This window comes from Nomascus leucogenys, chromosome 8 (genome assembly GCF_006542625.1).
Source record: "Nomascus leucogenys isolate Asia chromosome 8, Asia_NLE_v1, whole genome shotgun sequence".
Lineage (NCBI taxonomy): Eukaryota > Metazoa > Chordata > Mammalia > Primates > Hylobatidae > Nomascus > Nomascus leucogenys.
The window spans coordinates 105,244,517-105,258,000 of record NC_044388.1 but is presented as its reverse complement, the minus strand read 5'-3'; the positions used below and the strand labels follow the sequence as shown (position 1 = coordinate 105,258,000).

At 49.2% G+C, this 13,484-nt stretch overlaps 1 protein-coding gene across 6 annotated transcripts in view; it reads right to left on the bottom strand.

The window, feature by feature from the left end:
- PTPA (protein phosphatase 2 phosphatase activator) overlaps positions 1-13,484 on the bottom strand; it is a 38,460-nt gene that overhangs the window by 16,883 nt on the left and 8,093 nt on the right. For 3 of the 6 annotated variants that reach the window (XM_030818000.1, XM_030817997.1, XM_030817999.1), the window contains exons 2-5: positions 11,895-11,992; positions 9,350-9,436; positions 3,032-3,157; positions 318-435 (exon numbers count right to left, since the gene is read on the bottom strand). In XM_030818000.1, the coding sequence (XP_030673860.1) occupies positions 318-435; positions 3,032-3,157; positions 9,350-9,436; positions 11,895-11,992 (429 nt within the window). Of the gene's footprint in view, positions 1-317; positions 436-3,031; positions 3,158-4,077; positions 4,183-9,349; positions 9,437-11,894; positions 11,993-13,484 lie in introns of all 6 variants that reach the window. The other 3 variants (XM_030818001.1, XM_030817998.1, XM_030818002.1) reach the window with 2 other exon arrangements.

Here is a 13,484-nt window from a genome sequence, read left to right as displayed (position 1 = left end):
TTGGTGATGAGAAGCTGAGAGACCATTTTCACAAGAACAGAAAGCAGCGCTGCGCAAGCACCATGCACGGGGCATCAGCTCCCCCTGGTGGACTATGGCAGAGCTGCAGCATCCGGGCCTCCCTGCATGCCTACGAAACCACCCTGAACCACCCTGCCCGTGAAACCACCCTGAACCCCAGCTGGCCCCAATAGGTTGCAGGTGCTTGGCGAATTCTTGATTGCTCTCGCTTGCTCAGAGGGCCCAGAGACCATCTGAAGCCCAAAACAGAAAGCAGTGAAGCTAGATAAGTACAGAGCCCCACAAGCAGCAGATACCTGTGCCGTAGTCAATGCGCGTGGAGTTCCCCACTGACTCCTTTAGGTAAACAGCCACCTCAGGCACAGCAGCTGCCAGATGGGTGGGGACCACTGTGGCCACCAAGTTTTCTGCTTCCTGGTAACACAAGAGACACAAAGTGGTGGCAGCATATTAAGCAGCATCCCAGTAGGCAGGTGCCCAAGGGCAGCACCTGACTGGGGGCCCGTGCTGCCATGCCAGGCCAGCCTGGTTCCCTGTTCTGACGGGCCACAGAAGGAAGGGGAGGGACACCATTTATTCTTCCACAGCAGAAGACTACCCAGGCGGCTTATCATCGACTGATTCTTCCAGGGCACAGGAGTCTAGGGGCAAGACAGGAGGAATCTGGAAAAAAGCCTCAACCCTCCCATGTGGTAACTCACTGGAGCCCCACAGAGACTCTGGAAGGTCAGTACTATGATTCCCATACAGGCCACCTTCCTTCACACTCTCAGGTCAGCAAGAGCTTGTGTCATGTGCCATCAAAAGACATGCAGAAGAATGTTCACAACAGCATTGTTTAGAGTAGCCAAAAGGTGGAAATGCAATGGAAATGTCCATCGACAGTGAAATGAATAAATTGTGATATATTCATACAATGGAATACTACACAGCAAAGAAAAAGACCTATAGCTAGACATGAAAACATGGATGAATCTCAGACGTGACATTGAGCAAAAGAAGCCAGAGAGTTATATGAAGTTCAGAAACGTGGAAAAAAATCAATTTATGGAATAGAAATAAGAATAATTGGGGGGAGGGGAGAGGGATAGCATTAGGAGATATATCTAATGCTAAATGACGAGTTAATGGGTGCAGCACACCAACATGGCACATGTATACATATGTAACAAACCTGCACATTGTGCACATGTACCCTAAAACTTAAAGTATAATAATAAAATAAAATAAAATAAAATAAAATTTAAAAAATAAAAAATAAAAAATAATAATCTGGGTGATATCAATTGGGAAGGGGAGCACTCCAGCTAGAATGCTCTATTGCTTGGCATGAGCGGTGAATCCATGGGTAAAAACTTGACATGAGTGCTGAGTCCATGGGTAAAAACATGTAAAAATCCATCAAGCTGTACAGCTATAATTTGTCAGCTTTAAGATATAACTTAAGGCTGGGAGCAGTGGCTCACACCTGTAATCCCAACACTTTAGGAGGCCAAGGTGGGCGGATCACCTGAGGCCAGGATTTCGAGACCAGCCTGACCAACATGATGAAACCCCATCTCTACTAAAAATACAAAAATTAGCCAAGCATGGTGGCACATGCTGTAGTCCCAACAACTTGGGAGGCTGAGGCAGGAGGATTGCTTGAGCCCAGGAGGTCAAGGCTGTAGGGAGCTGAGATCATGCCACTGCACTCAGCCTGAACAACAGAAAAAAAAAAAGACCATGTACCATCTTAAGAGTCTAGAGGCAGGCCCGGGCGTCTCTTGGGAACAGCAAGCACTTCACTGGGTCCTGAGTCCTCCCCTCTGCTCCATGTGAAAATATTGGGCCAGAGCAATTAGGACCCAAATTTCCTTAAGCTCAGTTGTAGACAACTGGCATGAGAATCTCCTGGAAAGCTGGTGAAAATCCAGGTTCCCACTCCCTACCCGGACCTGTAGACTCTGCTTTTCTAGACAGGGTCTGAGATCCTGCATTTTTATTTTTGTTTGCTTTGAATAGGTAACACCTTCATAAGATTCAAAAATAAAAACATCAGTAGAGGATCAGTTCAATAGACTAGTCCATCCACACCATGGAGTATGCTGCTAGCATTCCAAGTGGGTGTGCAATGGCTCCATCATAGCTCACTGCAGCCTCAAACTCCAGAGCTCAAGTCAGTCTCCTGCTTCAGCCACCCAAGTAGCTGGGACCAAAGGTGTGCACCACCATTTCTTATTTTTTGCAGAAACGGGGTCTTGCTATGTTGCCCAGCCTACTCACAAACTCCTGGGCTCAAGTGATCCTCCCACCTTAACCTCCCCGAATTCTGAGATTACATGCATGAGCCACCGTGCCCAGCTATAAAAAAAATTCCTTTTTGGGGCCAAGCGTGGTGGCTCACACCTATAATCCCAGCACTTTGGGAGGCCGAGATGGGCGGATCACAAGGTCAGGAGATCAAGACCATCCTGGCTAACATGGGGAAACCCCGTCTCTACTAAAAATACAAAAAATTAGCCGGGCGTGGTGGTGGGCGCCTGTAGTCCCAGCTACTCAGGAGGCTGAGGCAGAAGAATGGCGTGAACCCAGGAGGTGGAGCTTGCAGTGAGCCAAGATTGCGCCACTGCACTCCAGCCTGGGCGACACAGCGAGATTCCGTCTAAAAAAAAAAAAAGATAAAATAAAAAATAAAAAAAATTCCTTTTTATAGCTGCACAGTACTCCATGATATTGATGGACTAATTTACTTAAATGATCCCCTACAGATGGATACTTGGAACATTTCCAATTTGCTATAATACAGTGACTTAATAAACAGCCTTGTAGTGCAGTCGTGTTTCCCAGAAGATGACCAAGCAGAGTATAAACTCATTTGTAATTTTGCTAAGTGAAATTGCCATTTTAACAAACTGTCTGAGATTTGTATATGCCTAGAAGCACTATACAATGCAGGCCCTTCCCCAACTGGTGCCAGAACCACCCTCACTGCCAGCCCAGTCCCTGGCCTGTCCTGTGGCAGCCTCACCTCATCAAGTTTGGCATACCAGGTCCTGTATGCCTTATTCCCAAACCGAGAGGGCTGGTCCACTGGAGGAGTCTCATCAATCCACCTGTCCAGTGTGTTGAGAAGAGCAACTAGTTTCTCAATGGCCTGTGGAGGCAAAATAGAGGGGTCCAAGCTACAGAGCAAGTGGCTCCCGCTTAGCCACAGAGGGAAGTCCACTGCTGCCAGACAATGACCCCTTGGCATGGCCCCTACTGGCCACTCTCCCCCATCCCTCTTTCTTCCCGACTGTCCTGAATATGAAGGAGGGTCAGGGGAGCATGATGGGCTTTCCAGAGAGGGAAGCACACTAGGCTGATGGGACAGGGACGGGGTGGCTTTAGCACCTGGTTTCTGCAGGCAGCCTACCCCATGGGCTGCTGCTATAGACAAGCAAACTCCAGACCTGACATCTTTTTAAAAAGACTTTATGGAAGCCTTTTGTTCAGTATGCAATACCTACTCATCATAAAAAACAGAAATATAAACAGAAGAAAATGAAAATGACCAGTAATCCTGCCACCCAGAAATACACTAAACTTTTTTTTTTTTTTTTTTGAGATGGAGTTTCGTTCTTGTTGCCCAGGCTGGAGTGCAGTGGCGCGATCTCGGCTCACTGCAACCTCTGCCTCCCAGGTTCAAGCGATTCTCCTGCCTCAGCCTCCCAAGTAGCTGGGACTACAGGCGCATGCCACCACGCCCAGCTAATTTTTGTATTTCTAGTAGAGACAGGGTTTCTCCATGTTAGTCAGGCTGGTCTCAAACTCCCAACCTCAAGTGATCCACCTGCATCGGCCTCCCAAAGTTCTGGGATTACAGGCGTGAGCCACCGTGCCTGGCCTACACTAAACATTTTAACATATCCTTCTGTGTTATCTTCTTATAGTGTTTTTTATACTGTTTAGCATGGTGGGCCTGGATTCAAACCCCAGCTAAAACACCATTTAGTTGCTGTGAGACCTTGAGCAAGTGACTAACTCTGAGCCTCTCAGTTTCTTCATCTAAAAAATGGGGCTGATGATAAATACCTCCTGAGGTGCACAGTGCCCGGCATGGGGTAATGGTATACATTCATCGCAGGACACATTCTGCTCTGCAGCCTGCTCCTTTTCCTCATGAACCTCATTCCACATCTACATATAAACATAATCTTATGACAACTTTTACTAAGTGAATAACATCATGCCACTGCATTATAATTAATTTAATTCCTCACTGTTAAATGTTTGGGTTATTTCCACCTGTTTCATTACCTATTTCATACATAATGCTATGGTAAGTCAGCTTGCAACTCAATCTTTGTAGAAATGCCAGGTCATCATGTGCAATGCTTTGTAGGGTGGCAGAGTTTAAGAGCCCATCCCCCTACACCTTTCCCACAGAAGACAGGGACCAAGAAGTAGAATCGGAGTCAGAGGTGCAGGCAGCATTGGCACATAAAGTGTTACTCAATGAAGAAATCAGGTGGCTGTCTGTCCAACCCAAAGGTCAGTTAGAAGGTGCTCCTTCCAGGTGGGCTTGTAGAAACAGGCCAGCACCAGGGCTGGTGGAAAGTACAATGCAGAGGCTATCTGCAGCCATTCAGTCCTGGGAAAAGAGTCCCTGCCAGGAAGTGGATCTTGCCTGTGTCTATGGAAACAAACGGTATAAGAAGAAACTTACAGGAAATCCTGGCACTGGGTAGGAACTAGCAGGGTGATGCCCACATGAGAAGTTACGCCTGGAAGGGCAAGGCAGACCAGGCCTGCCATGTGCAAAGACTCAGCCAAGAGCTATATGTATGTACCTGGGGAGAGGCAGGCTTAAGCTAATGAAACAGACTGGCCATGCCCCCAGCTGCCTAAGTGAAACTGGCCCTGAGTGCTGCCCTCTCTCATCTCCCCTTTATCTAGGCTTGGGCACGGGAGGACAGGAAAAGTAGCCTGTAAGAGGAGAAATTTCCCTTTACACCTGGCTAAGGCAGAGGGCTAGGATGGCATAAAGCTGCCTTGCTGAAATGTGAGAGTGCTGCCAGAGCCTGGCTTTGTGAAAAACCAGGAATGGCTGATAAGCACAGGCCAGACCTAACCCATGCACAAACGGGGGCTTACAATGGATGGCACAGTCATCTTGGCCCCAGGAAGCACCAGTCAGCCCCAGATTCCCCAGGGATCTCAGTCTTAGGCGAGGCACTGAAGGGGACAGAGAAGACAGAGTCACAGGAGCCAGGCCCCAGCTGCTAGCTCAGCTGGGCCAATGAATAATTCAAAGGCTCCCAGCTCCTCTTCAGGAGAGGGCTTTTTGAATGTAGGGGCTGCCTCTATTGTTTGCTGTGTTGGGAGAGAAGGGCTGGAAGAAAGGGAACTGGGGCTGAAACCCCTTTGAGGCACAAAGAACAACTCCAGCTCTCCCATTCTCCCTAGGCCAGTGTTTCCTTTTTGGATTTCAAGGACCAGTAAAATCTTCCCTAAAATTTTACTGGCCATTTTTGAATTTTGCCCCCTTGTAAGTTTAAAAAAAGTAAACAGAACAACAACAACAACAATAAATCTCCTATCACATTTATTTTGCAAAAATCGAAAATGTTAACTCCCATAAGAGGAGGACAGGCATCATTTAAAATAAGAGCTAGCTCGCCAGGCGCGGTGGCTCACGTCTGTAATCCCAGCACTTAGGGAGGCCAAGACGGGCAGATCACCTGAGTTCAGGAGTTCGAAACCAGCCTGACCAACATGGAGAAACCCCATCTCTACTAAAAATACAAAATTAGTTGGACGTGGTGGCACATGCTAGTCGGGAGGCTGAGGCAGGAGAATCGTTTGAACCCGGGAGGCGGAGGTTGCACTGAGCCAAGATTGTACCATTGAACTCCAGCCTGGGGAACAAGACTCCATCTCAAAAATAAAAATAAATAAATAATAAAAAAATAAAAGCTAGTTTTTTTTTTCTTTTTGAGACAAAGTCTCGCACTGTTGCCTGGGCTGGAGTGCAGTGGCACCATTTTGGCTCACTGCAACCTCCGCCTCCCGGGTTTCAAGGGATTCTCCTGCCTCCACCTCCCAAGTAGCTGGGATTACAGGTGCCCGCCACCACGCCCAGCTAACTTTTTGTATCTTTAGTAGAGACGGGGTTCCACCATGTTGGCCAGGCTGGTCTTGAACTCCTGACCTCGTGATTCACCCACTGTGGCCTCCCAAGGTGCTGGGATTACAGGCACGAGCCACTGCGCCCAGCCAAGAGCTAGCTTTCTATGCAACAACACTATTGAAAATTAGAACTGACTAATGCCTAACGGTAACAATAGCTAATAACAATCGAAGTATTTATTTAGTATGTGTTAGGCACTATGCAAGACAACCCCTACTCGTGGGATCTCAGTGAATCTTCCCCAAGGGGCCATGAGTAGTCTGCTCTTACCACTCTACAGATGAGGAAACAGAAGGTCAAAAATGACAAAGTCATTGGTTCACAAGTGATGAAACTAGCCAGCCTGACTCCAGAACCCAAGCACGTAACCACACTGCAATCCTGCCAAAGTACAGCCTTTCAGCTAAGACAATACCTGAGCCAGGCGCAGCAGCTCACGCCTGTAATCCCAGCACTTTGGAAGGCCAAGGCACCTGAGGTAGGGAGTTTGAGACCAGCCTGGCCAACATGGTGAAACCCCGTCTCTACTAAAAATACAAAAATTAGCCAGGTGTGGTGGTGGGCGCCTGTAATCCCAGCTACTCGGGAGGCTGAGGCAGGAGAATCGCTTGAGCCTGGGAGGTGGAGGCTGCAGTGAGCCAAGATCACGCCATTGCACTCCAGCCTGGGCAACAAGAAAAAACTAAAAAAAAAAAAAAAAAAAAAAAAAAAAAAAAAAAAAAAAAAAAGACAATACCTGCTTGGTGTGGATGGCTACCATCAAAGCCACAGGCAATTAGGGGACTTGGCAGCTAAGGATTGCTGGGGTAATTACAACCTTCCCCTTTAATTAGCCTTCCTCCATGATATTCCTGGCCCACTGAGCACAGCTGAGCATCCCTCACCACAGGCTCCAGGAGGAACCTCCTTTCCCCAGCCACCCTGCACCCAGAGCCTCAGTCCCAGAGGACTGAGTGAGCCCAAAAGGAACCCAAAAAGCCACTAATGGGCCTGGCTCCCAAGGGAAGGCTGTCTAGAAGCACAGGCCTGGTTCTCCTGAAGTGGACGTAACAGGACCTAGGTCACCTAACAGCCAGACAGGCCCGGCAATAGGCAGCTCTGCCAGGGGCTGGGTATGAGGGTGAGGCACGCAGTGTTAATCTTGGGGCAGGTGGAGAAACTGGGCCAGGGCAGGGCCACATCTTACCCAACGGGCCCAAGACTGTGGCTAGAGAGCTGGGTAGGCCAAAGTACTAAGAGAGGCCCTTCGGGCCCTGGTGTCTGAGATAAGAGACTCAAGGTGGCTCTGGGCCAACTGGGACATGAACCCAAGAGGCTCCTGGAGGCCTAGGTCCTAGCCCTGGGACCTAGCCCAGAGACAGCATCCAGCAAAAGCAAACAGCCAGTAAGGCCACACCTTCCAATCAGTATCTGCCTCCCCTCAGCTCTTGCCCTCTCTACACAAACAAAACTATCTCCGAAACAACGTCCAAAAAGCACCCACCAGGCAGTGTGAACCCAAACGCAAAAAAAAATGCATGTGCCCTTTGACTCCACATTTCCATGTCTAAGAATGAATCCTTCGGAAACAAGGCCCACAGATCTATGTGCGGGGATGCAATGATATGCAAGGAGCAATGTTTACCGAGATAACCTAAAAGTCTGAAGATAGGGGGCTGTTTAAATAAATGAGGGGCCAAGCTTGGTGGCTCACATCTGTCACCCCAGCACTTTGGGAGACCAAGGCAGGAGGATTGCTTGAGCCCAGGAGTTCAAGACCAGCCTGGATAACATAGTGAGACCCTGTCTCTATATTTAAAAAAATAAATAATAAGATAAATAAATGAGGGCACAGCTCACTGCAGGAGAAGAGAAGCTCTTGCTTTCCTGGGTGACCACTGTCAGGAGGGGCTGCCCTGAAAGCTGGGTATGAGAAACACAGGGAGAGATCAGCTCTGCTGTGAATGTCATACACGTGTCTATTACTGATCTTTCCAGTGAGCACATTTACTGTTTTGTAATCTGTTTTAATTTCCAAAGTTATATAAAAACACCAGGCCAGGGCCGGGCGCGGTGGCTCACGCTTGTAATCCCAGCACTTTGGGAGGCCAAGGCGGGCGGATCACGAGGTCAGGAGATCGAGACCATGGTGAAACCCCATCTCTACTAAAAATACAAAAAAAATTAGCCGGGCGTGGTGGCGGGCACCTGTAGTCCCAGCTACTCGGAGAGGCTGAGGCAGGAGAACGGCGTGAACCCAGGAGGCGGAGCTTGCAGTGAGCCGAGATTGCGCCACTACACTCCAGCCTGGGCAACAGAGTGAGACTCCGTCTCAAAAAAAAAATAAAATAAAACACACCAGGCCAGGCACAGTGGCTCATGCCTGTAATCCCAGCACTTTGGGAGGCCAAGGCAGGCAGATCACCTGAGGTCAGGAGTCTGAGACCAGCCTGACCAACATGGAGAAACCCCATCTCTACTAAAAATACAAAATTAGCCAGGCGTGGTGGCACACGCCTGTAATCCCAGCTACTCAGGAGGCTGAGGCAGGAGAATCGCTTGAACCCAGGAGGCAGAGGTTTTGGTGAGCCGAGATCGCACCACTGCACTCCAGCCTGGGCAACAAGAGCAAAACTACGTCTCAAAAAAAAGAAAAAAACCAATTAGCAAAAATACTAACTACAAAACAGCATATTTACCTTGATCTAAATTTTATAAATATCCATCTATTCACAGATTTTAAAAATTAGAAACATAGACATGAAAATGTGAAGTGCACATGTATTTGGGCAATCTTATTTTCTGCTCTGGCCCCGTGGTGGGCACTGAGCCCATGATTCTCTGGAGCTATTTTTTTTTTTGAGACGGAGTCTTGCTCTGTCGCCCAGGCTGGAGTGCAGTGGCGCGATCTCGGCTCACTGCAAGCTCCGCCTCCCGGGTTCACACCATTCTCCTGCCTCAGCCTCCTGAGCAGCTGGGACTACAGGCGCCCGCCACCACGCCCAGCTAATTTTTTGTAATTTTTAGTAGAGATAGGGTTTCATTGTGCTAGCCAGGATGGTCTCGATCTCCTGACCTCGTGATCTGTCCGCCTCGGCCTCCCAAAGTGCTGGGATTACAGGCGTGAGCCACTGCGCCGGGCGACTCTGAAGCTATTTTTGGAAAGGCTGCTGCAGCAGCTCCTCCTGGGCCTACCTCGGAGACTCTGTACTCGAAGGTCAGCTTCTTCCCCTTCACACCTTCGTTGAGGGTAAGGATGAATCCGATGTAGTCAGCGTATGCCTACCAAACAGAGAGGAGAATGGGGATGGGGAGAGGGGTGGCAGACCCCCCCCCCCACCATCTGCCCCCAGCTCCACCAGTTAACCAAAGAGCTCCGAGCTTTCTACTTCTCCTGACCCTGACTCCCAACCCAATAGCAGGAGAAGTAGAAACGTAATGCCAAGTACCCGACCCCTACCCTCCAGAAAAGCTGGCAAGACAGTGACCACAGCAACACGCTGATCTCCAGCCAGAGTGAACCAAGTACTCACTATTGCTGCCAGCAGTTTCTTTACACAATAGCCCTATAAGGTAGACACTGCTGTCGCCATCTTACAGATGCGGAAACCAAGATTTCAAGAGAAGTGATCTGCCCAAGGTCTCCCAAGACCAAGATCTCATTAGACATGGAGCTAGGACCCAGTAGCCTAACCTCAAAGCTGAGTGGGCACATGCTTGTCCATGATGCTCTACCACTAGGAATTCAAGGAGTACCACCAAGTGTCTCACCCCCAGCAATCAGCCACCACAGGCAGGCCAGGCTGTCAAGTTGGAGTGCAGATGCCTGCCACAGACAGGTCTCCCCACACAACCATTCCCAGCTTTCAACTAGACACTCTCTTCCCTGCCAGGCTGCAGTGACACCCAACACAGGGATAACAAAGCACTGAGGGTCAGGTGTTGTGGCTCAAGTCTATAATCCTAGCATTTTGGGAGGCTGAGGCAGGAGGATCACTTGAACCTAGGAGCTTGAGACCAGCCTGCGCAACATAGTGAGACCCCATCTCTACAAAAAATTAAAAAGTTTGCCAGGCGTGGTGGTATGTGTCTATGGTCCCAGCTACTCAGGTGGCTGAGGTGGGAGGATTGCTTGAGCCCAAGAGGTGGAGGCAGCAGAGAGCCATGATCATATCACTGAACTCCAGCCTGGGGGACAGAGTGAGACCCTGTCTCAAAAAAAAAAAAAAAAATAGCATTGAGGTGCAGGCCCCTAGAGAGGCAGTTGCTGGGAACAAGTGACTCCTGATTGGTTTTGTTTCTTCTTCATCCCTTTTTCCTCTCTCATTCTTCCTTTCTCCTTATCCAAGCCGGGGTGTCCACTGTAAGCCCTGAGACAAGCCCTGATATCTAGAAGGAAGTATTCCTATACCAAGATCCTCCTGCCAGCCATGGGATGACCCCCAGCAGGCCAGGCCTCTCCAAAGTAACTCTCCCAGGCCAGGGCAAGTCTGTCCTGACTGCAGCTACGCTGGAACACACGGATGAGAAGCAGCAAAGGAAGTGTCACATTTGGATTCAGACAAACGAACAGGTTCTCAACTAGAGTAATCTGGCTCAGAGAAGATCTGACAAGATCTGGAGACAATGCTAGTTGTGACAGCTGGGGAAAGGCATGCTGCCAACATCTAGTGGGTAGAAGCCAGAGATATTCCAAACGTCCTACATGGCACAGGACGGCCTCCTACAGTGAAGAATTATCTGCACCCCAATGTCCATAATGCTGACATTGAGAAACTCTGAGGTAAAGCAACCAAGATGATGAAAGGACTGAAACCATATCCTTTGAGCAGCTGAAGGGACCAAGCTGCCCCCTAGGCTGAAGGGACTGTTGATCCTGGTGAAGATTCAGAAAAGACATGATAACCATTTCCAAACACTGAGAGGGCAGGCTTGTGAAAAAGGAACCCGACAGGCTTAGATGGCCCCAAGCCCCAGTGAGAACAAGGCATAGAAGCTGTAGGGTGTGGGTCTCCTGGAGAATCTGCCTGGCATGCGAGGACCCCTGTGCCCAGCCTTCTGTATGAGGAACACTCTCCAGCCCAGCTCACCAGGCCGGGGGCAGAAGCCTGACGAGAATTGGGCCAGAGGCCTTCCCTGAGAAATTGAAATTAGCTTTCTTTTGCTCAGTTTGTCTTTCCATAGCCTGTACCAGAAGCCTGGGAGGTAAAAGTAGTTATCTTCTGCCCATCATTTCAGCTGAGCAGCAGAGAAAGCCAGTCTGTGCCCAGTGCTCTGGGTCCCAGCTCCTAGGTATTTGCAGGCTTAGCCATATCCCTGGCCAAAGTTTCCATGAGATAGCCTCTTCTCCCCTCGAGGCACTGGCTGCCACACTTGCTGTTACTTGCAGCCAAGAATCAAAGTGACTCGCTCCATCATTTCAAACACTCATGTTCGGCCAATACAGCAACACTCAAGGGGCAATGGCTTATAAGAACCAGGAGCGGAACTCTCCCGGGCTACCCTGGCACCAGCCTGATAAAGTAGGCAACCTTCCTGATAAAGCATCTCTGAGTACTGCCTCTAAAAGGAAGGTACAGCCAGCTCCCCTGTCACCTTTCTCCCTAGCTTCTGAAAACTCAGGCTCCAAGAGCAAGAAGGGCCAGGAACTCACCACCGTCATGTCAGGAAAACCACTGTCTTTGAAAAGCCCAAGTTTCTCACCACAGTTCCAACCCTAAAGTGCAGACACCACAGGTACCTGAGAACGCTTCCATTTGCCCATGTCTGGAACTGTGTGGATCTCCTTTTTTGGAATGATGAAGTTCTGAGTGGCTGGAGGGGCCTCCTCCGAAGAATCTTGACAAAAAAAAATGAAAAAACAAACAGGTAAATAGAATCCTCCCCTACAACACACACACTCCCTCTCATCCTTTTTTTTTTTTTTTGGACACAGAGTTTTGCTCTTGCTGCCCAGGCTTGGAGTCCAGTGACACGATCTTGGCTCAATGTGACCTCCACCTCCAGGGTTCAAGCGATTCTCCTGCCTCAGTCTCCTGAGTAGCTGGGATTACAGGCACACGCCACCACACCCAGCTAATTTTTTTTTTTTTTTTTTTTTTTTGAGACAGAGTCTCACTCTGTCACCCAGGCTGGAGTGCAGTGGCGCAATCTCAGCTCACTGCAACCTCTGCCTCCCGGGTTCAAGTGATTCTCCTGCCTCAGCATCCTGAGTAGCTGGGATTACAGACGTGTCACCATGCCTAGCTAATTTTTGCATTTTTAGTAGAGACGGGGTTTCACCATGTTGGCCAGGCTGATCGCAAACTGCTGACCTCAGGTGGTCCACCCGCCTTGGCCTCCCAAAGTGTTGGGATTACAGGTGTGAGCCACCGCGCCCAGCCTCTCTCTCACTTTTAAACCAGGACTCCAACACCTGAGCCTTAGAATAAACCAGACACATACTTCCAGGACAGAGTAAGGGCTTGTTAAGCCAAACCCACCAGCCTCCTGCCCTCCCTCATTTTGGGGAGGAAAGAGAAGGGCAATCCCTCCCTCATTTTGGGGAGGAAAGAGAAGGGCAATACTGACAATCTCTTCAATAACCATGCCCTCCCTTCCCTCTCCCCACCAGAGCAGGATGGTTAGAAAAATAAAACCAAGTTGATGTTTCAGACATACACAGGCAATTCACAGAAGAAAAAAAACAGGTACAGCGCCGTGGTTCACACCTGTAATCCCAGCACTTTGGGAGGCCAAGGCAGGCGGATCACGAGGTCAGGAGAACGAGACCATCCTGGCTAATGTGGTGAAACCCCGTCTCTACTAAAAAAATACAAAAAAACTAGCCAGGCATGGTGGCGGGCGCCTGTGGTCCCAGCTACTTGGGAGGCTGAGGCAGAAGAATGGCGTAAACCCGGGAGGCGGAGCTTGCGGTGAGCCAAGATTGCGCCACTGCACTCCAACCCAGGCAACAGAGCGAGACTCCGTCTCAAAAAAAAAAAAACCTAATTGCAGTAAACATTTGGAATAAATTGCCAACCTCCTGAATAAGCATGGACACGTAAATTATATGTGATTTCTCTTTCTGGATAAGGTTGGCAAATTAAAAACATCTGGCTAGGTGTGGTGGCTCATACCTAATCCCAGCAATTTGGGAGGCCAAAGCAGGCAGATCACTTGAGGCCAGGGGTTCAAGACCAGCCTGGCCAACTTGGCAAAACGCCATCTCTACAAAAAAAATTTAAAAATTAGCTGGGTGTGGTTGCACACCTGCAGTCCCAGCTACTTGGGAGGCTGAAGCAAGAGGATCACCTGAGTCCAGGAGGTGCGGGTTACAGTAAGCTGAGAT